Source organism: Choristoneura fumiferana, chromosome 25 (assembly GCF_025370935.1).
Source record: "Choristoneura fumiferana chromosome 25, NRCan_CFum_1, whole genome shotgun sequence".
In the NCBI taxonomy this organism is placed as follows: Eukaryota; Metazoa; Arthropoda; class Insecta; order Lepidoptera; family Tortricidae; genus Choristoneura; species Choristoneura fumiferana.
In genome coordinates, this window is record NC_133496.1 from 818,766 (window position 1) to 845,646 (window position 26,881).

The following is a 26,881-nucleotide window of genomic DNA, read 5'->3' on the forward strand; positions in this document are numbered from 1 at the left end:
AATATCTTTTTACTTGAATAAAACGAACTAGTTTTGTATTAAGGGACATTGAGCGTAAAAGTCGACCAATTGGTTTACCACTAGGTTTCAGATGTCAATTAGCGTATTTCAATTACAAAGTCAACATTCAATCAGTTACTGTTAACCCTGTTAGGAATGTCATTAAAAATTAAAGCACTTTCTTGGTCGACTGACATTAAGAGTTTACATAGCGCAAATTCAAATGCATGACAAAAATGCATCGACTAAGTAATAATTTCCTTTAATTCAAAGTTTCTTTAATGGAAATACAGCGACTTATCTCGCAATGATTCTTTTCCAGTCGTATGGAGTTCGAACTAAACAGTAAAGGGACATTGCGCAAGGAATCCCAATTGCTACCAGCCATTTCAGTTCGAATTAAGTATTCCGTGAAGCAGCTCTTTAACTGTTTGTCGGCGTGGAGAAGTAAGACAGCCGGTGCATAACTGCACTTGAGGTATTCGTTCTTTGGCCGCTAGGTTGGCAACGCATCTGCAATACCCAGGTGTTGCAGTTGTCATTATTATGGTGGCCTCTTTGCATCAGGAGACCCCTTGCTGTTTGCCATCCAGTCGAATAAAAAAAAAAAAAAACGTTATAAACTTTCGTGATTTTCACTCATAGTCAAAATATCACAAACGGGGCTTATCACGCTTAGCACACACACGAATAATATTTACCTCGACGTTTCGTAGACTGAAGTGGACTGAAGTTTGGGGTGTCAAGTCTGCCTAGCAGCGCGAGTCCTTCGAACTACCCGCACTTGATCACAAAAAGTACCGGCACCCGTATCTCGAACTACCCGCACTTGCTTCTTGTATGGTTCTTGGAGTTCGCTTAAGGGGATCCCATGCCCCAATGACCTTCGATCTGAATTCCTTAGTTTTCAAATGATTTTTGTAGCTTATTATATTAACAACAACGGCTTTAAGCAAAATAGTATCCCATATTTACTTCAAAGTTCATTGTTTTCGAGATATTTGCCATCAAAGTTGAACAATTTTAGGCATAAAAACTGGTTTTCTGGCCATAAATTTTGTGTCAATTAGTTTCAAATGAAAACCCTCGACCAGTTTTTAGAAACGTCAAAGACAAACCCAAATATGTAGGTTTCGTATATGTTAGATCTTTCACGTCAATAGAGATATGAAATAGGTGTTTTTTCAGACAATGTTTAAAAAAATCATACAAAACAAAGTATTTATTTTTTTCAAAATCCGGTAGACAAAAATGGAGATAAAAGATTGGAGAACCGATAGCCGTTTGACTTATAATTCTTCTATCTGTAGTGCAAAAGTAGGAGATACGTTTCAAAACTTGTCAAAAATCGATGAAAACCTCGGGTAGCTCCTTACCTCATAATGACGAACTGCATTATGTGCTTCCACTGAATAAGGCGTGAAGCGTGTTGCTCCAATCCGACTGTCCATATTTGCGGCAAGCCGCAACGCTGCTTTTCAGTGGGACCCAATTCTTAAACCCTTGATTTTCGATAATTTATTGAATCAAGCGTTACTTTGCGGTGATCCATAACAATGAACCATCCATATCATTGAGTCTAAAATCTGGTAGCATGGTGTACGGTTGTGTTGCTCTGAAAATGAGCTCTGGTTGAGTTCGAAACGCGTCAGTGTAGTGTGGTGGTGGTGATAGCTGGGTTTGTGTGATTTGTGTGTGTTCTTACTGTGTGGAGGCGGAGGAACTGCATGAACACGCATATCTTGCATAAACTTAGCTATCATAAGGTCGCGGGTGAGCAAAGGAATTCTTTTAGTTCCTTAATTTTCAGGACCTCCTCATCTCTCGGGATATTCGGCTACTGAGTGGCTTGCTGACGCGTCTTCCGCTTCGTATTTACCACTCTAGAACCTTTCCCCCTGATGGTTGGTTCTTCGAACGATGTGCCGTGCCCATTACCATTTCAATTCACATTCTTCTCGACTCTACAGCAGCTTGACCATATCTGAATTACAAACTTTCTCCATTAACTCGCGTACCTGTGAAATAGCTCGATCAGGTTTGTGACATAATATAAACCGGCCAACTGTGTCACTATGCCACTACACATCCGAAGTTGCGTAAGCGACCTTATGCGTTGGGGCCAATGTTGGCCACGTTTTTGCCAGTTAAAGATTGTAACATACCTCATAATAATATTAATAGCACCCCACGTAGCAGCTTTGGTATGTCTTACCAAAATACAGATGAATCGTCTTGAAGGGCGACTCAGAAGTTACTATGCAGTTTTCCTCCCTCTCACACTCCTGTTAAATATAATTAGCATGATTGCTAACTAGGGTTTTTTTAACCCTAGGTCACGATCCAAACTCGGCAATCCTCTGATTAAAGCATGTAAAAAAATATTTGTTTTTTTTAATATTTTACTTTGACGTCAATTTTAGCGGTGTTTTAGGGTCGCGGGCTACGTGTATAATATTTAAATTTTGGATCGTCTCCTCTCTCTTCTTTTCTCTATCTTATTTTTAAAAAAGTGCACCAGAACTTGGGTATAAATTCTTGTTATACAAAAAACACCTCTGACCTTTAAACCGAAGTCTCAAGTGTATTTGAACAACATGTATGCCAAACATTGGCCATTGGTCAATATCGGATGTGAACATTGGCCCCAACATTGGTAATTTGGTGGTCAACAACACGTAACTGCACATCCCCGTCATATTTGGCGAACAGCCTTGATTGTATAAGTAATTACGCGTTTTATTTAAATCGCTTTGTTCGTAGTAGTATCAAGGTATTGAGTTTTTTCAGTTTGTGGGCAACAATAATAGTACATTGTGTCTTAAGAGCGGTAAATAAGGAATTACGAACGAGAGTCTATTAGAAGCCCGAAGTCGAAGACTGAGGGCTTTAATGAGTCGATGTTCGTAATTCTAGTACCGCCCGTGCGAAATACATTGTTTTTCATCACATTTCCAAGTAAAATTTTATATTTGTTAAAGAAAGAATATAATTGTTCCAAATATTGGCGATACCTTAGGCTGTGCTCTTGGCAGCGTCGCCCTCTACCTCCCTCAGCACGCGCCGCAACGTGCGTGTGCATGTGGTCCATGTGGTCCTGCAGCAGCACCATCAGTACGGGCACCGACTCATTTACCGACCTTGGGCTTCATGACAAGAAAATGTGTACGCGCAATGACTCATTTACCGACCACGGGTTTCATGACAAGCACATTGAGGTCGAGGGTTTTATTTGGGGGGTTGCAACTAAGGTAGCCTGCCTGTTACGACACTGTTTACGATAAGATGGTCTAAAGAAATAAGGACATGGCGTATAAACTGTTATCCAAAGTAACCCCTGCATTTTAAAGTAACCCCGTTTTACGATACTGAAATTAGTTCTAAAATCAAAAAAATAATTTTCGAGGCTTGGATTTTGGATAACCACCCCCAACTCTGGTGTAAATGAAGCCTTAATACCGATATGACAGTGAAATTTATCCGAAGAAGTCGTGGTTCCAATGTAGCTGAGAGGTCTCAATTGACGCCCGTCATTTCGACTTCCTAGCAACCTTACATAACTTATTGGTGGAAGAACATCGGGCCCAAGGTCACACGTGCTAACACGTGAGCTGACTTGCGCGCGTAACACGTTCACTGCGGCCTCCGCTTGAAACGGACATAGGCGGAGCGGAGAAAGCTGCGCCTGTATTTTGACTGCTTGAAAGAGGGCTGCGTATACTATGCACAGCTATCTATACTTGGTTTAGATAGGTATTTAACTAAATGTAAACAAACCAATGTCAATTGGTGCCTTTAATATTGAAATACCCCCGTCAAACTGTCTAAACATTTACATTTCTGAATTGAAACACACTAGTCTAGTTTGTATTACAAAGATAGATAAACAAAATTAACCCTTAAATTGATAGTGTCCGCCATAGCGGACAAGATTCAAGACTCTATCTTTTTGTATTTTTTTAAATGTAGAACTTTTTGGACTATAACACCGACGAGGCTTGAATCATAACTTTTTAAAATTTTGACAATTTAAGAGTAAAATCCTTGAATGTACAGTCACCAGCATTAATATCTGCCACAGCGGAGCGTGCAAAATATCTGACACGTCCTTCCGGCCCTAGAAATAGAGTCGTATCAGACATATGCACGCTTGTTGTATCAGATATTGGTGCTGGTGACTGTACCAAATCTGGCAGCTGAAGTTTGCTTGCATTTTGTTGAATACCTTATCCAAACCAAGTATAGTGAATAAAGTTTTGCCATCTCATTTTGTCGGATAACTTCGTATCTTGTTATCTCAATTAGCTCCAGTAAACTTCAGTAAGCTAGTTGAGAAAACAATATAATTACGAACTTTTCCGACAAAATACGATAGCAAATTTTTTTTCGGTTGATTCAGTGATATGTTTGCAAAATATTCAACTTTAAATTGCAAATTTTCATTAAAATCGAGCGTCTCCCCCCCCCCTCTAAAATGGGTGGAAAATTTTGAAAAAATTCAGAATGGTAGCAAGTATATCAAACTTTCAAGGAAAACTATAACGGCTAAGTTTGCTTGCGAATTATTAGTAGTTTAAGAGTAAATAGAATAGAATAGAATAGAATAGAATAGAAACGTTTATTCGCTAATAAACTCGTTCGTACTCGTCGTATTCGTTTATTCGTTAAATAGCAGTCTAAGGTATAAAATATACCTAAACTTGGAGGATTCCGTATAAAATACGAAATCCTTAGAAAAATATTACTTATTTTTTCGTAATGGCTACGGAGCCCTATTTTGGGCGTGTCCGACACGGCCGGTTTTGTAGCTACCTTTACTTATACAGGGTTAAAAAGGTTTTAAATTCAACATTAGATGGAGAAATCTAAGAAACCGCGCCATTCCGCCCACATAGACAACGTTCTAGTGACGTCATTCACCGCCGCTACATGCCTGCACCGCTGATCCTAAGACACCAAAGCTTTCTTTCTATAACATTTTTTTTAACGAACGAGCATTCGGGTCACCTGATGGTAAGTGATCACCGCCGCCCATGGGCACCTACAGCATTATTAGGACTGTGCATTGCCTAAAAGGGGGCTAATGGGGAAGGGAGGAGGGATGGAACAGGGAGGGGAGTTGGGACTCACCGTACGAAACAGTAGCAAAACTACTATTTCACGCCGGTATTCTGTGGGAGTGTGGTATTAACCCGGTTGAGCCGGACCATTCGTACTACAGCCAGCAAGTGGTTACAATGAGTCTCTACCAACAAAGAAATTCTGTGCACTACTACATACAACACGTCCTTTACTTAAGTTTTTCACCTATAACATGTCTACGAAGGCCGCGAGGGCACAACCTTGCCGTCTGACGTTCTCGGAAGTAGACGCGAATGTATAATAATAATATAATATGTTGCTATTGTTGCTGGTGGGTGCTAAAATCTACGATAAATGTTTTAAAATAACAACGTAGATTTGCGCACTGGTTGGCAAAAACTTAGTTTTGCCGCAAAAAACATAATCATAATTTAACTATGAACGCGGATTCATTATTAAGTATTATGTTTATCTATGATTTTGTGGTCGGACTGTCAAAGTATCTTCTTTATCTTTACATAGTATAAAACAAAGTCGCTTCCCACCATCTGATCCTTTGTAAGCATGTATAGATATGACTATAGCACAAAATTGAAATGAGTATAAGTAATGCGACCTAAACTTTTTAAATTCTGGTGGTCAGTGTGAAGGCTACCTTAAAGTTAATATTTTTAAGGACTCGTCAAACCTTCCGACCTAGATTGCAGGGTTGGTAATACATCTTTACCGAATGACGTAACTAGCACAAAGGTACACGACTCAGTTTCTTTGATTGTACTCAAGCCTACATAATACAGTGTGTTACCGGAAGCCATGCTTTTTTTAAGGGAGGTTAGGCCTACTGTCCACCTAGACCGCACGTCATACGCACGAGATCGTCATTTGACGCTTGTGTGCAGCTTGCTTGTATTCTACGTAGAAAGGAACGAAACTGTGTCCACCTTACTGAGAATTTTACTTTGAATAGCTAGGCTTATTCTTTGTCCGAGGAAGCTGCCAGCTCTTCGGCCACCTGTGACGTCTACTAATCTCTTCGAAATTTCTTTAAAAAGTTTTAAAGCGCTAGGACCCCACGGACCAAGGGTCTCGACACCGAATGGCACAAAGTCATATTCGGTGTATTCGGATAATTTTGCTTTTTCAGCCGCTTCGGCTGCTGCAGGTTCCATGGAGATGGGAAGGAGCCAGCGTGACATTAATTTAATAAATAAACTAAAATTCAGACTTTGTTAACTTTCTAACAAAATTATAAATTTTCTAAATTTTAGTTTATTAATTAAATTCATGTCATGGTTAAGTTACAGAAATACGTTATTTTAACCTCCCTTAAAAAAAGCCTGACCGCCGGTAACACACTGATTTGAGCTTGTCATACTTCGAGTGCCTGAAGAAATACCTAGTAAATCCAAGCCATTAGAATCGCTGTGTTTTTCCAAGCCCACGACAGCAAAATCCCTTTGTTCTAAGAAATAAATCTTCCCACTTTATTGCATTATACTAAGTAAGAGATACGCTGTTTGCGGTTACATTTGTCTAATAAATTATGAGGTTACATTTAACGCCGTATGACGCATAAGGTCGGTCCTCTAGTTCCTTTATGTATGGCTATTATAATTGCGAAAGTTTGTGTGTTTGTTACACTTTTACACTAGAACGGGTGGGCGGTTTTGAAACGTGGCATTTACAATGTACATATGTAGATAGTCGGATCTTGTTAGTAATATTAGGCTAATTTTTATTTCGACATTTTCATGAGATCGAGAAGTCTTCGGGTAAAATCACAAAACCTCTGCCTAGTCTAGAGTTATGAAATTTTGCACGAGCGTTCTTTATATAACATAGATGAATACAAATATGTAATTTTGAGAATATAATTTGAAAACTTAGCTGTGGTAGTCTAGCTGCTAGTGGTCTTTCTTTCCTTCTGAAACAGAGGAATGTGGATTAAAATCCGTGCTCGCAACTCTTTCACATTTTATTGGATAACATTTTTGGAAATTTTTAAATAAGTAGAGGAACTCGTTTGAAAACATACAAAATATAAAAATAACAGCCATTTTGAATAATTCCCGAGTAGCTCTGGGCTATACTACAAAGAGCAAAATTTGAACTTCGTGCCTGGCCCTCCTTGACGCTTATATTTAATACTAGAGTGAGAGGGACGGTACGATAAGAACGTAGTAGTCCCCCAGAGAGACACTATACTTTGACAAGTTCGTATTTGAAGGGTCCACGGAAAGAACATGCCATTTTTTAAAATTGAGATTTTAATCTTAAAATATAGAGCTCACAAAGTACTATGACTTACCATTGAATTAAATAATCTGAAAACAATATAAAATCTATTTTTTATCTTTTAAATAAATGGTAACCATAGTAATTGTTCAAACCGCTATAACTCAAAAAGTTGCTTAGGTGACTAGACACGTTCTTTCCGTGGACCCTTCATTTGACACTCAGTGGAACCCTGTGACAGAGAGCCTCTGCTGCATTTATCAGGATTCTCTTGATAAATGCGGCAAATGCTGACTGCGACAGGGTTCTACCGTGTCGCGCACAGCTTGTCACGGAATGATCGTAGACTGCGCCCGCGCAGCCTTGCGCCTTTCCCGCGGATGCGCTTGCGACACGCGCCCGTTCTAGTCGGCTGACTCACGGACAGTCTTTACGCTGCACCGTGGAATAACTCAGTAAACATATAAGTACCTACTTTAAATTAGAGATGCACAAAATGTATCACTAATCCTACTAATATTATAAATGCGTTAGTTTAAGTCTGTTTGTTTGGTAATGTTCATGAAAAAAATGTGTTATTTTATGTATAGCGACACTTGTGCCCTCCCCCTCTTCTCTTACCAAGCTCATTGCTGTAAAACTGTGCTGCAATAAAACTCGATTAAAAAATACAAGTTATTTGTTTTTATGAACAGGTAACTCGTCACGTCGAAACAGCTGAACCGATATAGATGAAATTCGGTATAAAGATAGTTTTGAGTCCCGGTGAAATAGAATAGTTTTTATCCTGGAAAATTACATAGTTCCCGCGGGTTAGCGATAAACGAATTATACGCGGAGGGAGTCGCGGGCAACAGCTAGTAAAAAGTAAGATTAAAAAAAAACTCCAAGCCTTCTGTGAGGCTGTGCCAAGCACTGGGACTTATGCAGGTCCCGGTCGTTTTGAAAAAAAAAACCGGCCAAGAGCGTGTCGGACACGCCTGAAATAGGGTACCGTAGCCATAACGTCGTTACATCACCCCCACTTTACGTTTACGAGTATGGGAGGTACTCAAAAAACTATTTTTTGATTTTTTTATTGTACTATTTTGTCGGTATAGTTTATGTATATATATATTCGTGAAAAATTACAGCTTTCTAGCATTGAGAGTCCCTGAACGACATGGCGAAACTAAGTATAATGGTTGAGTTTTTGCCATTATGGCTACGGATCTCTTAAAACTTACATTATTTCTATTTGGATATCCATAGTGTAAGTCATAAGCAATCAATGTTACTATGAAACACGATATCTAGAAAGGTTAAAATGCATTGTTTTCATATTCCTTAATAATGTAAGTTTTATTTTTCAAAACGTCTGAGTTCGATTTCCGAGTTGAGTAGGTACAGTTAAGTGCAAAAATGTGTATTTATTCGAACCACTCAAAAATATGTTACCTCGGCCTTATTACGTCGGAATAAGGGTCGGTGGTACACTTGACTTTACATTTTTTATATATATATTTTGATGACATGGTTCCTAAGAACAGATCTTCGAATGTCTTATAGTTTCAGACTCTCCTATACTGACTGATCTAAATGAGCCACCTATGTCTGCTGGGATGATGATGATGTTGTTATCATAACGGAATATCAGTTCAGATATATTCCATACCTATAGCTTAAGTAAAGTACTTACTAAGTTAAGTACATAGAGATACCCGCCATTATAAAGTCAACATAAGACACGAAGTATTATTAGTGATCTTTATAAGACAGATATGTAAATGAAAACTCGTTGAACACACACACGCAAGTACTGACGTCAAACACATAACTACCACTTTCGAAGGAAATCAAAGATGGCTGACGCACGCAACTGTCATTGCCAGGTTAATTGAATAATAAGAGGAAAAATTTATTCTTTTTCTGTTACTTTGTTCAACATCATATGAATTTAAGCTATAAGTAGTAAGGCATTGTTTCAAAAGAAGCTTTGCAGCTGCAAAGCAACACGCGTACTCAAACATGTCGAGCTAAACTCCACTTAAGACGTGAGTTATCCAATTTTTTTTCATTAAATATGTGTACGTCTGACGGTGGTTTCATAAAAAAATAACAGCGATGTAGATATTAGCACCTTAGGTAACTTATTCGTAAATCCTACATGTCATACACAATCCACACAATACGAATTTCGAATTTAGACATTCGATAGTATCAGACCATACTTGCGTCCCCTTCTAACATCCTCATCTACGCTAAATCAATTCATAGTCCATAACAGCCAAAGAAAGAGAAAGCGAACAAACCGTATCAGCGGTGCCGCTCTATTTGCTGTCCGATGAAACAGCTTGCGGCACTTCCGATAACTGTCGATGTGTTATGGTTACTGGACCAAGTGTAGTTTGATAGCGTAGACCTTAAACAACTTGTTTCCTACCAGATTGCCTTAATTTACCATTCGCTCTTTTTTTCTGCCGCTTTAAGTTAGTGTCTTTTTTCTCTGCTGTATTGCCTACATACCGAAAATTTCACTGCGAGATAAAACCGAATACATCGTCTCACGCTTCTCTCTCCGCGATGCCTATACTAACGAAAATTTTTACTTGACGCTACTGCTACTAAATTCCCGTGGGAATTAGTAAAAATTACATAGTGGTCTACAATTATGTTATGTCGTATAAAGAGTCCCTTGCATATTCTCATATATCTAAATTTAACGATTTTAACTTCGGCCGTATCAATATCCTTGTAGTTGACTGTCCTTACATATGCGACCGAGTGTAACTCAGGCTAACACTCAAGAACACGCCTTTTTCCAAAGATAAGGCAGAGCTAGATGGATTGTTTGCACCCGAAAACCCCTCACAGCTAATTTCATGAAAACTGTGGAGCCATTTCTTTATTCCCAGAAATAAAATAACCAAACAAGACACTCGTTTAAAGGTATTGCATTGATCTCTGTGGTGAGAAAAGTCATTTATGTAGACGACATTATATCTTACACAGCACTATTATATCACACAAGTCGAACGTTATATGATGCAATATGCATAAAGATTTGATAACATTTCGTCTGTCGATTCATTCAGGATCTTGCGAGTGTATATTATGTTATTCATGTTACGTCTATCTCATGCCATCGAAAACTAATAAGAATACAAAGCACTGTGAATGTATGATATAATTACAAAGGCTATAATTATAGTAGCTGTCGGGGACTGCTGCTAGTAGCTTTCTCGGGCAAAGAATGAGCCTGGGGGGATAGTTTTTGTTAAATAAAATGTTAATTCAAGCTTTTTTGCGGAGTCTAACTTTTTTTTTATTGACTTGTAATATCGACGTATCCGTACCGAATTTCAAGTCCATCCGATTACTAGAAGTGGTTAAAATTAGACTTGCAAGGTTTGAAGAAAACTACAATACAATGGCTATAATTATAGTTTTTTTAAGTAACCTATCTATCAGATTTTCTTTGTTGCTAAATAATCTTTGTACCTAAAGTAACATAAGAATCATATGAACAATGCTAATGTTATTAACGTTCATGTTAGTAAGGTTCAGTTACTTGATGATGTGAGTTCTTGATTGTATATTTTGCAGACAAATTCAAATTATTTTATTTATGAAAAGACTTAAAATGTTTAAATAATTATTTGTTGTTGAAGTTATCAAATCTATAAGATGTGACTACCCTGTAAATAATTCTCTATTTCTAACCTTTTTTCCGAAAAGCAATTTAAATTTTACTTAGTAAAAATCAATACTTATTTATTATATATTAGATCCACAAGTTGTGACGACAATCAATCAGTGATGAAACTTCAGACGTAACAAATTAATTCCATCTACTTTGCACTTACCAAGGTCACTATAAGAGCGATAGAGACGGCTATATTTCTAATTGCTACGCCTCGTAATTTATCGTAATCGTAATTTCGCCATTGCGACCGTGAGCGATATGTCAAAACGTTCCTTACGGTAGCTGAATACGAATTCCTATGCCTTTTGAATTAAAAGCAGGCAGTCTACAAAGTCATGTCAAGCGGCCAAAATTGGAACTAACGTCCAATTTTATAATCTTTACATAGACCGTGGCGCCCCTATGAGTATCTTAAGTTATGTTTGTATTGCCATAGACTAGACATTGTTTTAAAAAAATAGGTTTGGTTTAAAACTGCGTTTAGTTAGTCTTAAGACCACAGCCATAAGATTTAATGTTGGAAATTTGATGTCTGTGCCTTTTTTTGGTAGCGAAGGTATTGCAAATTGTCAGCGAGTTTGAAATTCTTGTTTCAACGTGATAGAATAGAAGGTCTTTGACCGAACAGAAGAAGCGGCATTTTTGTAACATTTAAGTCAAAGGATTTCTTTTCTACAAAACTAACCCATCCAGTTTGCTACTTTGCGTTTAAAGCGTTTTATTTAAGAAAAGGTCGTATCTTGACCAAAAGTACGTGATAGGCTGTTTTAAAAACCTTGTGTAGGTAATAATTTCATATTTTTCTTTACTTTAAGAACATTGTTTTTCGTGTTAATCTTCGAATGTAACTGTTCTTTTTTTTCAATCTTTATCGTCGTTTCCACCCTGTTTGTAGATACAGATGAATTAGCGGGCATTAGACGATGTTAAAATAAATTTGTATTTTTAACGTATTGTTTTCTTGTTCACAGAGAGACCTCGCCTCCGTCGCCCAACGGCGACGCGAAGGATTCCAAAATGAGCCAGATCCAGTTCTCCGTGCCCTTCGATAAAGAGAACGCGGTTAGTATCTACTATTGGATCATCATCATCTTGTTCTTTCTATTCATCTATTTCATTTTCATCATTATAATTTATTCTGATTTTCTTTACATGATCAATATAACGATCTAAAATAAGCCTGGGTAGCCTAGTGCTTTGACCCATGATGGCCTTTCAAGCACAAGATCCTATTTCAAGCCCGGGTTCGCACCTATAAATATTTGTGCGAAATTATTACGGATATATTTATGCAAACAGTTCTAATTATTTTTGATACAAATGATAAGTAAGGCATTTCTTTGCGAGGAATAATTTATTATTAGCTCACTTTTTGAAATGCACGCGTTGAAGTCTTTTTTTTTATTTTAAACTTGACGGATTACTTTAGATTTCTTATCATATCTAAACATCGGTGACTCGTAGCATTGAGGTAGCATTTGACGTTTGTGAAAGACTAGTGATGTGACAATGTTTTTCTGTATGAGTCGAGCAATAGAAACCAATTACTAAAAATATTTTTAATCATTAAATATATGACATTCATGACAGAAAATTAATATTTCTTCTAATTTTTTAGAAGTAATCTTATATCTCGTATTTAAGAAAATACACTTGGTGTAAGAAAATAATCTTTCGACTTCGACACGTGATGGGTAAAAGAAGCATTCTTCTGTAATGTTGCAGCGTATTTTTGCTGATGATCTCTTTGATTTAAATTTCTTTATTTTGTAATAAGATATTCATATTTTTATTGTAAGATATCATAATCTTGAATTTTTGTAATTTATTTCTTACGTTTTGATAAACACGTTTACCTTTTGGTCGCAGTCTCATTAAAAACGATTTCTAAAGGCTTGTAGTTTTAGTTTGCCTCATCACTAGTGCTACCAAATTGCCATTATGAAGATTTCCTGTCAAGATCAATTATGTCATTAATATCACGTTTTTAATTCACATACTTTCAATGAATCATCAATCTATCAGATTTCCCTCAATTAATTGAAAAACCCTAAGTTACCTACCGGAAGTTATTAAAAAGTCATTCTCATTAGTTCCGCCGTTTCCTAGTAAACAAAGCGACGCAAGCGCAGACGTCATCCTTGTGACGTCAAAGACTGGCAATCCTTGTTGATTGATTATGAATGAGTGGTCTATACTACACTATTACTACACTCTACAATATTTACTTGAAGCGAGTAAAATGTTCCTTATTGTAGTACTACTAGTATACCTCTCCATCAAATTTATCTGAGGCGTAATCATCATCATCTTGGCCTATAAACGTTCCTCACAGCATAGGCGTCCTCTCAGAACGAAAAGGCTTGGGCCGTAGTTCCCGCGAATGGAACGAACGAATGCAACCGAAACCGAACTTACATTTAAACTTGCGTTGATTATACTTGTGTTTTTATTACTAACCTTCACTCGCGGTTTCGCTCGCATAAATGATTAAATCTGTCTGGTAGTCAAAGTGGGATTCCCAAATTTGACTAAATTTCCATGCCTAACTAGCCGTTATTGCTATCCCGCGGGAAATATGCAATTTTCGGAGTAAAAACTCTCCTATGTCCTTCCCCGAAACTCAATTTATCGGTATACCGAATTTCATCTAAATCGGTTCAGCAGTTTAGACGTGATGAAGTACCTAACAAACAAACAAACAGACTTACAAACTTTCGCATTTATAATATTATGGGATTCATTGAATTTGTCTTTTGCAAACTTTATCGAAATACTTTTAAGACTACAATTCATGCTTCTCAGTCTTCCGCAAGAATTGATACAAAACTAAATGTTTCCATCTTAATTTCTGCCACAGTCGACGATAAACCAGATACATCAATATTTGATGTATCCAACACAGTGGACGATACCGCAGGTACATACATAGAAAGCATGTTAAGTAAGTATGTAGGTAGATATAGTTCAAGTTAGTTGTACGGCAACCGCCCACGCAATAGCATCTAAAAATTGTATGAAAACTGGAAGTGGAAATACAGATCCTTTTAAATTTATGTTCGGCGTTTCCTTCAAACCAAGACCTGCGCCGTTCACATAGTAAAACAGTAAAGTAAGAAAGAGACAGTTAATTTATAACGGACACCATTAACGGGTCAGCAAATTGGTTACCAAAATAACATGTTGTAAAATATTTTTTAAATATTAAAGAAATAATGCGAAAACGATCAGTTTTGTTTCTGAACCTGTTTTGTTGTGTCTACTTTAATAATGTATACAAAAAAGTTGAAAAACTAGTTTGAAGCATGTTTCTAATATATTTTTTCATTCTATTTAGCTGTTGGATACAAGCAGTCTTACTTAGGTAATCATAATTATAGTATTGGTAGCTAGGGGTTTGATTTATGATGTGCCATGCCCTCTGAAGCAGAATTTGTTGGGTTCGAGTCCGGACTCGTAACTTTAAGTTTTTTAGAATTCTAACGATTCCCAACATGGTTATCAACCATGTCTCAAAATGATTAAGTACCAACTAAAACTTACTCGTAAAATAATAATACTTATTAAATAAAAGGTACGTTACTGTGTACCCTGTTGTTGTTATCTTATTTCTTTGTTTAGTTATATGCCGAATAATATTTTTTTTTCTTTCTAAGGTAAGATAAACTGCTTAAGTTCATACTTAATCACTCGCTGCACTTCTGTCACTTTTGTTTAACTTATTTAAATACTATGACACCGGGTGGGCCTAAAACACAGGTACTGCTACTCAAATGGATTTTTATCATATGTTTATTCCAAACAAATTAAATGGTATTTTCAATGTATGTACGGCATCCAATAGCCTAAATGACATCGCCTGTCACTTAACAAAATGACGGATTCGCAATACATTGCTTGTACAATTAAACTTTAAACAACAATAAAACACATAATACAAAGTGTTATTTTCAAAAGTTGTAGAATTTAATTAGCTCAAGATGAAGAGTGGAAGCTGTGGCTAAATTTTTTGCTCCTGTTACAAGCTCACCTTGTATATCTGCTGTTTAACAGGAAAAAAAATCTAATACTCGCTAATCGATAAACTACATGGAATTCCATAACAGAATTCTAATTATAACCTCTTGACTCGACACAATACAAGCAGGCATGACAATGCCCACTTAAGCTTGATATGGCACGCGAATTCGTAAACACGTCTGCCGAACGAAGGTTTTATGTGGTGATAAAAACCTTATTCAATTAACAATTCTAATATTTTTACTGGGAATCGTAAAACAGAGAACCATTCAAATAATTTATTGAATCAATTACTATTCGGAGATATCAATGGACAAAAAGCCGTGGTGGCCTAGTGGTTAAAAAGCCGTGGTGGCCTAGTGGTTTGACCTATCGCCTCTCAAGCAGAGGGTCGTGGGTTCAAACCCCGGCTCGCACCTCTGAGTTTTTCGAAATTCATGTGCGGAATTACATTTGAAATTTACCACGAGCTTTGCGGTGAAGGAAAACATCGTGAGGAAACCTGCACAAACCTGCGAATCAATTCAATGGTGCGTGTGAAGTTCCCAATCCGCACTGGGCCCGCGTGGGAACTATGGCCCAAGCCCTCTTGTTCTGAGAGGAGGCCTGTGCCCAGCAGTGGGACGTATATAGGCTGGGATGATGATGATGATATTGTTTATGTGCGCTGCAGTAGTGCAAAAGTGCCACGGTTCAGTGGTCAACATTGCTCTTAGGCTTAGGAGCAAAACACTAATATTCTTCCACAACCCAGAGGACTGCGAACAAAACATTACTTTGCTCACCCGCGACCTTATGATAGCTACGCCTATCCAACAAATGTGTTCATGCAGCTCTACAAATCACACAAGCCAACTATCACCACCACCACATTATACTCACGTTTCGAACTCAATTACAGTTCATCCTCAGAGCAACACAATTGTTTACCATGCTACCAGATGTGAGATGCAAAGCAAAACAAAGCAAAGGCAATGAAAGAGGGTGGGTAATTGTTTATAATCTAGATAACCAATTGGTTCAAAAATAAAAAAAATCGTAAGACTCAAACGAAGTTGCGACAATTAGTCAACGTATATCCGTTACCTATAACTTTGCTTAGTTTCAAACTAATAGTTTTGAACCAGGCCAATTGGCGACATTTATCTGAAGACACGTAATTAATTACCTGTTAATGGTCTGCGGTCAGTTTAATTATCCTTATAGTCTCCTTGGCGGTTTTCTTCAGTTTTCCTGTTCCGGGGAACTTCTTTCCTCCTTTGGGATTCTTGATGTTGCCGAATAGCCTAGTTAGATATAGTTATTTGTGTCACAAGGGAGCAAAATGGTGTATTTACGGCGAGGGCGTACATTGAATCCAGAATGTAGCGAAGGATTCTAAAGTAGAATCCTGAGCGTAATGAGGGATTCAAGTGTTAACGCCCAAGATGAAAATAATTTTGCTCTCGAGTCGCTCATACAACTTTTCACACCGAGCATTAAGAAACTTGAAAAAAATAAATTCCTAATATTATTAAAGAATAACCAGCATAGAAAACGACGTGGCTTTCCAATTATCAACTTTAAAAAATGGCATTTTCAATAAAACAATTAGAAAAGCTTTGAACAGAAAAGTTGCACTTTGATCCCTCTCGTCAGGGAGGAAAAGTTACTTTTCTGAAGGAGAGGTGTGAGAACGTTATTGTCTGCCGCACTATTTCTGTCTCTCGAACAGTGCCAAAATTAGCGTAGAAAGAAAGCGAAATTCCGATTATGATTGCGTAATATGTCGTATTAAGGGGTCCATATCGGCTCGCATACTTTTTGAAAGTCCGAATGTGTTTGTCAGAACGATCATTTGTTAAATTTTTGTCAAAATTGATCAGAACCGTACCAATCAGAAAAAAATTTCACTCCAATATATGAAACTTGTTAAAAGCGCTTTTACAGTAGCCCTGTAATTATTTAAAACAAAAGACACAGTAATCAAATTTGATTAAAACTAAAAATAATTTAATGCCACGAAAGTTTACTAAACCATTTAAAAATTCAGAAAATGTAAGGTTTCAGTGGGAAAAAAATTATGACAATTACGATGATTCGGTCAAAAATTACGGTATGACTAGCGAAGATTCGAGTGTGCGAACTTAGGCGATCCCCGTATTAAGAAGTCAAACTGCCGAGCTGCCAACCCAAAATACTACCTCCTACCCGTCTCTCCTAATGTTGCCTAACCGTGGGAGGGTGGCGTGCTGCTGCAGGCGCAAACCACCAGCTGCCTACCCTGGAATTGACCCACTGCTTGCCATTGCACCACCAAGACTAACCAAAAGTTAATTAAGCAGCAAAAAGATACAAAGAGCAAAGCCAGTACTTCGCCACTTCATACTTAACTTATCCACCGCTATTGTTGACACGTGCTGATTCTATTCTCTTTGGAAACAGGGCTTATACTTTCTTAAAAGGCCGGCAACTGACCAATGACTCCTTAAGTAGTTGGTATTCAGGGGTGATCATTTCCCATCAGATGACGCGCGTGCTCGTTTGCCTTCCTCTCATAATAATTAAAATAACAGTCACTCGAAAATATCTCTCTAACTGCTGCTTACCCCTCCCACTGTGGCGGAGTCCAGCAGGTAGTCTGTGTGTCAAGCTAACCACTGTCATAAGTTCTTATTTTGTTATCTTGTTCCAGATGTGGAACAAGCAGCAGAACGCGGTGTGCGTGCGGCACGCTTTCAAGCACTACGGCTCCAACAAGCGGCCGAATCACGTGCTCAGCAATCTGAACATGACCGTTGCTAAAGGGACCATGTAAGTTGCCTAATTACCATACACACACACACACAGTGTTACACAGTGTTCTATATGTGAGACAAGCAGCACTACGGCTCCAGAAAGTGATTAAATTAGCCAATTCTCAATCTGACCATCACAAGAGAATCAATTGTGTTAGTGCTTATTTACGCTACACACCAGTAAAATCTTGCCACTAGTACCTATATTACATTACGGCTCCGCTGGGCTAACAAGTTATAAGTGATCGATCGAGCGCCGCAATGTCTTGTTACTGGCATCGCGTAAACCAGCACTAACATAATATATTAGCTACGGTGTTCCAGATGTGGCACAAGTAGATGTACATCTCCTCTGTACTCGGTGTCAATAGAAGCGTAGTCTTATATGTACTCATAAAACGTAATTTACTGTGTTTACTCATAACAAATCAAATTAACAGTATGTACTTTGAGTCCTTTATTGTACCTAGGTCATAACATAAATTTCATTTTATGATCTTAATCAAACGCGATGAGTGGTTATAATTATTGTCATAAACTCAGAATAAAGTAATAGATCGTCAATGTAAAGGACTTAGGTCGTAAAATTCCACTATAAACTAAGATACAGGTCGACCTAACAAAAGTGCATTAAAAATCATAATTACATAATTGTGGTCATCTACATATCTCACCCTAAAACCGAGTTTAGATCTGCAAGAAAAATCATGCAAGTCGCATTACATTGCGGCGCTCGATTAACCACTACAAACTCGTTGGCTTTACGGCCTCGCAATATAACGCAACTTGCACGATTTTTCTTGCAGATCTAAACCGGGCTTAACCAACATAGGTTAGGGTGCGATATAATAGATGACCATTTTCCTTGCATGTGAGAACCAAATGACGCTCGTAATTTAAAGGAATAGAGCTAGTTTCTCTTAGAGACAAACTGACAGCTCTAAAAATTTTATACCGTCTCAGGATGTAATCTAAAGTAGTTAGACAAAAAGAAGTAGTAAATCCATAGACAAAAAAAATATCTCTGGGCACTTAACATCTACGGACCTCATTATCATGGTCATCACCATCATCATGATATCAGCCACAGGACGTCCACTGTTGGATATTAGGCCTCTCAAAACCAGTTATGGACCTCCAGTTGCTTCGGTTGGAAGCGTGCATCCATCGTAAACACGCAGCTAAACCAGGTCATCCGTCCATCTCATCGGTGGACGTCCTACGCATGCTTACCGATCCGCGGTCTCCATTCGAGAACTTTTCGACCCTAACAGCCATCTGTTCTCCGTGCCAGCATATCGCTACTTCAACGAGCTAATTCAATGAGGGCTATCACGTATGAATTCACCACTAGAGGCGCTAGTGTAGCGTGAGGTCTCCGAAATGTCAAATCTCAGTTTTTGGGCGAGCTACGCGGGTTTATTTATAATTAGAATAATTTTGTGAATATTTTGAAATATCTGAAATTAATTAATATGGCAAATATGCGTTCCGGGGCAATTAATGTCTGTGTTTTGAGATAGTTTTGTCTTTCGGAAACCTTTGTCTTCCCTTTTTTCCGAACAAAACGGGGACTATGCAACACTGTGGCATGCTCGATATTTTTATGGTACGGTTTTAAGGTGTATTAAATATGTTTTTAATCTAAACTTTGTTTTCACGCCCGTAATAACAGACTTTGAAAGCCATACTTAAAAACCTCACGCAACAGTGCGCCATCTAGTGAGACAAAAAACGATAGCCCTCATTGTCTATGTCGGTGACCCTCGAAAACTCATTAATCAGCTCAACCAATAAATAATATTTTCCTGATAGTTTCTCATCAAAACTTAAGACTGCCAAACGCCTATCCCACTAATACCGCTTCTTCTATGACTAATATTTCTTACCACAAGTTGTCCAAAATCGTCATCCTTTGTGCCTGAGGCATATTTAAAATTTAAAACGTTATTCCCGGACCCAGGTCATTCACGCATTCCTATCATAACCAACCTTATGCCTCTTGGTTAAACCTGATGGCTATCCGCCAAGGGCATCTAACAAAGGCACATTAACCTCTAGCAAATAACTTGGGTCTCCAAACAGCCTATTGTGAGGATAGTATGCTGAATTGTCTCTTGTTATAATTGACGTAAGGTTTTCTTGAAGGTAGTTTTGCAGCGCGGGTTATTTGTTCCGGTGGCCAAAGATGGAGGTAGTTCTGATAGTGATGTGTTCACGGAACACACATTGGACATTTGCAAAGGTTGTCTTAAGCCTTGGAAGTCAATTTTGATCTATGGCCTCTTAAGAATTGGATCGTCTGTTCTAATCCATCCATCCATCAGTAATTTATCACGAGCTTAGAAAATCATCGTGAGGACATCTGTCTGCTCACACCTTCAAATAAATATAATGTTGAGTGTGAAGTTCCCAAGCCAAACTGGCTCCCCGTGGGAACTATTTCCCAAGCGCTTTTGTTTTGGTGCCTGTACGCTGTTCGAAAAAGTGTCGCAGCTTTAACTGGGTATATCTTCATAATTTTGTGTCCAATATTTTATGATAATCTGACGGATTAACGGACTGACTAGCTTATTACCGATCGCACCTAGCATGCAATTTTGCTTACTGCAATGTAACTGTATGGGCAGTCTGCAGTTGCAGTTATGTAGCCTTGGAAAACAGTCCGCCCGCAACGTGGCTTAGGAAATGATCATAAACGTATACGACCCAGATCACGTACTCGAAAATTCGACATGAATCTAGAGTTAATTAGTTAACGAAACTTATTTTATCGCTAATTGAACAAACTATTAACAAGTCATGAATGATTGAGACGAAGGTATCATAGTATCAGGTACTAAATTTAAATTATATTGTAGTGAAAACCGTGCGACCCAATTATATCAATTTATGTATGTATGTATGTAAACTCTTTATTGTACAAAAGAAAAGAAACAAAACACAATTAACAAACTTTGAGATACTTGTACAGATATCAGAAATTATCCTTAATGTCAGGATTTTTTCCATTCAAATTAAAATAAATTCAAATTCATTTGTCAGGATCAGAATTTTTTCAATGATTGTTTCTTTGAACATGAAACTACTGTGAGACTCACTCATTTTAAATGATATAAAAACGGATAACTCACGTCTGAAATCGAGTTTAGCTCGACATGTTTCAGGCTAATCCGTAACCCTTCTTCCCCCTTCCTCTTTTCCCATTTCCTCTTTCTCTTTTTTTTTCTATTCCTTTTTCTTTCTCTTTTTTCTTTTTTGAAACACGTCGAGCTAAACTCGATTTTAGACGTGAATTATCCGTTTTGTTATCATTTAAAATGATTGTTTCTTTCTCTAAGTTTTTCGTTGTGTTTTTTTGTTGTATAAATGTAGTTTATTGATCCTGATCCCGTGGGAATAACGGAATAAAAACTAACCTATCCAGATTTCCAATTTTTCGTAGTTATTATCATGAGCATTAAAATTTCATGGCTAATACTTATATTATAAAACATATCTGCTATCTATCTGTGATCTTTGCTCCATATTATTCCGTAACTCAGTTCTGTTAGATCACTAACAGCTGTGACTAGAAAGTTCCGGGTACTAGATTCTATACAAATACTGTAACAGTTTAGAATAATGGCCTAAAGGAATGCAGTTTTACTCTTAGAGTGTATTGAACTAAGTATCTGTACAATGTTATTGGCTAGTTAATAGAATGAAGATCTTTCAATGGTCCATTTTTAACCCAGCGTAAATAGAAGGATGTTATTAGTTTGACGCCAACGTCTGTCTGTCTGTCTGTCTGTTCGTGGTGTTTCCATGCGGGTTTTTTTTACATATTTTTGAGATATTGAAGTTGGAAATAACAATGTCGAGGGTTTTTCACCTTTATAGGGTTCCGAACCCAAAGGGTACAAACGTGACCCTATTACTAAGACTACAGCTGGCTGGACCCCAGGCTGTATCTCATGAACTGTGATAGCTAGACAGTTGAAATTGTCACAAATGATGTATTTCTGTTGCCGCTATAACAACAAATACTAGAAACAAAATAAAATAAATAGCCCCCATACAGCAAACGTGTTTTTTTGCCGTTTTTGCGAATTTCTAATGTTGTAGGTATAGATAATGGTATGGTAATGGCCTGACTCGCACTTGGCCGGTTTTAAATGAAAAAAAAAAACACACCATTGAATTGCTTCGCAGGTTCGTGCAGGTTTCCTCACGATGTTTTCCTTCACCGCAAAGCTCGTGGTAAATTTCAAATGTAATTCCGCACATGAATTTCGAAAAACTCAGAGGTTTTGAGCCGGGGTTTGAACCCACGACCCTCTGTTTGAGAGGCGATAGGTCAAACCACTAGGCCACCACGGCTTTTTATCATCATCATCATCATCTTCATCATCATCATCTTCATCATCATCTTCTTCATCATCTTCATCATCATCTTCATCATCATCATCTTCATCATCATCTTGTATAATTGATGTTAATTAATAGTGGTTTTAATAATAGTAAAAAAATGTTATGACTAAAGTAATAAGTAGGTATAGATAGATATCATCACACGTGCACGACTAAGCGAAAAAAAAAATTTAGTCTAAGGGGCTGTTTCACCATCCATTGATTAGAGTTAACTGACGGTTAGATGTGATGCCGTCTCCGTCTATTCGAACTAAACAAATAGAGACGGCATCACATTTAACCGTCAGTTAACACTAATCAATGGATGGTGAAACAGAGTGGTAACTCAACTCAGCAGTTTGTTCAACTACTCGTATGTGGTGACCATGAGTCATATGGAAATTTCTATTTATAAATAGGAAATGATTTATCATTTAAACCTTGTTTGCTACGTGGACTTTAACATGACTTAACAGATTATCTATCTTGTTGAGTTAATATTGCGGTTTTGGAGAAACATCACGTTCTGAGGATGAGTAATGTTGCCACAGAATTACCAGTTTTAGGCACTTGTCTCACCGCCAGCGAGGAAACGATTGGCTATCGACTATTTTCTCGCTCAAGAAACGAACAAAAGATATAAGATCCTGTGTGAGTAAAAGAGACACATATATTAATAGTTGATCGCTGACTGTTCACACTGTCGGCGAGAACTCGCTCTTACATCTTTTGTCGCAGCGGCAATAGCTATAAAACTCGCTAAGCTATAGATACTCGCTCAGCGATGTCAGCTTGGCGGCCGCCCCGCACGAGCGAGTTGAGTGAAGCGAGTAATCGCTCGTCGCACGCGAACACTCGCTTACAGCCGAGCGACAAAACTACACTCGCTTCTCGCTGCTCGCCCACTCGTTTCTAGTTACTTGGGACAAGTGCCTTAGAGTAAATACCTATGAGTTGGAAAATTTAATATTAAATAACATAGTTTCACAGATTTGGCAAATACTGACACTTGTGGTTAAAGGTAGAAATAATTTAAATATTTTTTGTCTGCCAATGGCGTCATAGACTCTTGGTACCAATATATTGGTGCCGTTTTTGCTCGCAAATCTTTCCATTTAGAAACAGTATACATAATTACAATCACATTTATTAATTACAGATGCCAAAGGAAATGAGATAATTTTTTGAGGTTTTGTTTAAAAACTAAACTTATCACTCGTGTCTTTCACAGCCAATTGCTCTGAAATTATGGACCAATTGAGTTAAAATGTGCAATTTTGGTAGCAAATAAAAAAAAATATTATATATGTATACCTATTTGCAAACTATACCTGTCATGTGACAAATTTAATGTAAGTGCTCGTAAGCATCTAAAATAACTTTTTTTATAATTTTGGGATAAATATTTTTAAGAAAATATGCAAAAACTTACCAACCCCCTCTTATCTCGGAAACTGCGCCTAAAATTGATAAAAAATGCGTAAAATAATTCTATACCTATATGTATATTACAGGAAAACCTATAAAAAATATAATATAATTAGATATAGGTACAGTCAACGTCATAAATAAGTGATCACTTTTGGTACCTTGTCACTTTAACGTCATGTTTGAAAAGCCATACGAAATTGTGTAACGACTGAAAGCGGCAAGGTACAGAAATGATCACTTATTTATGACGTTGACTGTACATTTGAGAACAGGGGTGGGGCATAATAATTAAAAAAGCATTAGTAAAAAAATTCAATATGGAACTCTCCCCACCTAAGTTCGTTCGACCCGCACTGTCTACATTTTTTCCTTGAAATAAATAAATATCACGGGACAATTCACACCAATTGACCTAGTCCCAAAGTAAGCTTAGAAAAGCTTGTGTTATGGGTACTAAGCGACGGATAATTATATAGATATACATATACATACTTAAATACATATTAAACACCCAAGACCCGAGAACAAACATTCGTATTTTTCATACAAATATCTGCCCCGACACGGGAATCGAACCCGGGACCTCAAGCTTCGTAGTCAGGTTCTCTAACCACTAGGCCATGTGGTCGTCTGGTCTTGAAGTACGAGTACTGAGCTAAAAAAGTCAAATCACACTTCATGTCACCACATGTCTCGCTCTGTAAACGACTTAACATTTCATCTGATTTTATCCTCGCCCATGAGGAAACCCGACCACATTGCAACCAGCACATTCAATTACGACCACTCAAAAACCAACCATACAACCACCAACTAAACTACAACATCCAACGACAATGACAACCAGTTTAAAAATGCGTTTTGATGATTGAAACTGGACTTTTTTGTGCTGGTATTAAGGGGCATAGTTAAGTGTAGAGGTTTTACTTTTGAACGTAAATGGCATGTTTCGTAAGGCGGGTCGTCCGTGCGCCTGCGCTTAAGTAATGGTCGTTGCAATCGAATTGTGAGTTAGATTTGAATGGGCTATGTGGGTGTTGTGGGTAGAGGGTTATAAAGTTACGAACCACGTTGCAAGGCTAGTTTGGCGCCTCCAGTATAACTTGGTAGATAGTTAAAGTTATTTTAATAATAAAATCACTCGTTACATTTCAGACATGTATAACCTAACCTAACCAACAAAAAGTTGGAAACCCCCGACATTGGAACTTCAAAGTTCAATATTTCAAAAACGGCTAAACCGATTTTGATAAAACATGTCTAAGAACCATCGCTTTAAAACCTGTTTTCAAATAAAAAAACACATTCAAATCGGTCGACCCGTTTAAGAGCTAAGGTGCCACAGACAGACACACATAGCGGTCAAACTTAAGACACCCCATTTTTTGCGTCGGGGATTAATAAAATTGGCTGGCATCATTCCAAAACATGAACATGAACATTATGACAAAAGTTATTATGAGAGGGAGACAAACGAGCAAGCGGGTCATCTGATGGGAAATGATCATCACCGTCCATGAGTACCAATTACCGTTCGTCCGTTGCTGGCGTTTTCGTATGCGCGAACTAAAAAAAGTACTGCAGCATTCTAGTCTCACCTGTTTTAAAAAACAAAAAAAGGTTTTAAAAAATAAAAAAAGAAAGAGAGAGAGATAGAGAGAAGAAGAAGCCGCTTCTTAAGCATATTTAAATAGTGCCACGAGAGTTGAAAGTGAATGATTAAACACATACAAAAAATAACCGATGAATGAAATTAATGACTACGAGTAAATGTCAAAATTCTGCTGTCATTACACATTCCTCTGTCAATCATTCACTTCAACTCTCGTGGCACTACCTAAACCAAGGGTTAAAAAAGTATAAGCCCTCATTTCATGGCTAGTTTGTGAATAAAGCTTTTTATCTATATCTTTCACTAATTGGATGCATTTCCTCAGATACGGCCTCTTGGGTGCATCAGGCTGCGGCAAGACGACGCTCCTGTCCTGCATCGTCGGCCGTCGCAAGATGAACAACGGGGAGATCTGGGTGCTGGGCGGGAAGCCTGGAACCAAAGGTCAGGAACCAAGCTGTACCAAAGGAAGACGTATGACGTCATAGGACTCTACACTAAGAAGCGCAAAATTCGAACTTCCTATCGTGCCCCTCTGACGCTTATATTATTTAATACGAGAGTGAGAGGGACGGTACAGTCACCAGCATCAATATCTGATACACAAGCGTGCATAAATATCTGATACGACTCTATTTCTAGGGCCGGAAGGACGTGGCAGATATTTTTGCACGCTCGGCTGTGGCAGATATTAATGCTGGTGACTGTACCATTAATGAACTAAAAGAATTTCCTTGCTCACCCGCGACCTTACGATAGCTAAGCTTATGCAAAATATGCGCGTTCATGCAGTTCCTCCACCTCCACACTGTAAGAACACACACAAATCATACAAACCCATCTATCTATCACCACCACCACACTACACTGACGCGTCAGTGCACGCGCATATTTTGCATAAGCTTAGCTATCGTAAGGTCGCGGGTGAGCAAGGAAATTCTTTTAGTTCATTGATATGGACCTCCGCAAAGTAACGCCTGATTCAATAAATTACTGTACCATTACTTCGATTTTCAAATTGCATAGTAGCTCCAAAGGATCGGATCGGAAAGGAAAGGATGTCGCATCTCTCGTTCTAAGGCTGCGTTTCCATGTGAGGGATGTGTTTTTCATGAACCAATAGAAACGCTTCATTTGCCTATCCTCGCTCCGCTCAGCTGTTTGAGCTGATCGTTTCAACTGCTTCATGAAAAGCACATTCCTCGCAACGCATCCCCGTACGGGTGTAGTTAATGAACGACTTGTTAATGCACGCTCAAATAATGCACGGCCTGATAATCCTATGTGTGCTTTCTGGCTTTAGTGGTTCAGGAAGGTTATTAAATAATTTCGAAGCCATTCCAATAATACTTTTCCTCATCAGGGCAGTACGCACCTGCACTGTGTACTTTCTCGGACGTAAGTTGGATGCACATACGGTTTTTCTTTCAGGAAACAATTCAGGGTGACACTTTACAAACGTACAATATTCTAATATGTACAGACTTGGCAATGTTAACAATTTTAAAATCATCAATCAATCAATCAATCCTTTTTAAAGTTAACTTTTGACTGTGTGTCATTCCATCATGTCTAAAGTGTCTAAAGCTACATTATTATTTCAAGAAAATTAAAGTTATTTTATCAAAAACAAAAAGGGCTAAAGGT

The 26,881-nt window shown here is 37.9% G+C and overlaps 1 protein-coding gene across 2 annotated transcripts in view; it reads left to right on the forward strand.

Moving 5' to 3' along the window:
- snu (ABC-type transporter snustorr) overlaps nucleotides 1–26,881 on the forward strand; it is a 111,480-nt gene that overhangs the window by 59,481 nt on the left and 25,118 nt on the right. For both annotated transcript variants that reach the window (XM_074107440.1, XM_074107441.1), the window contains 3 exons: nucleotides 11,974–12,064; nucleotides 17,697–17,815; nucleotides 25,560–25,678. In XM_074107440.1, the coding sequence (XP_073963541.1) occupies nucleotides 11,974–12,064; nucleotides 17,697–17,815; nucleotides 25,560–25,678 (329 nt within the window). The remainder of the gene's footprint in view (nucleotides 1–11,973; nucleotides 12,065–17,696; nucleotides 17,816–25,559; nucleotides 25,679–26,881) is intronic.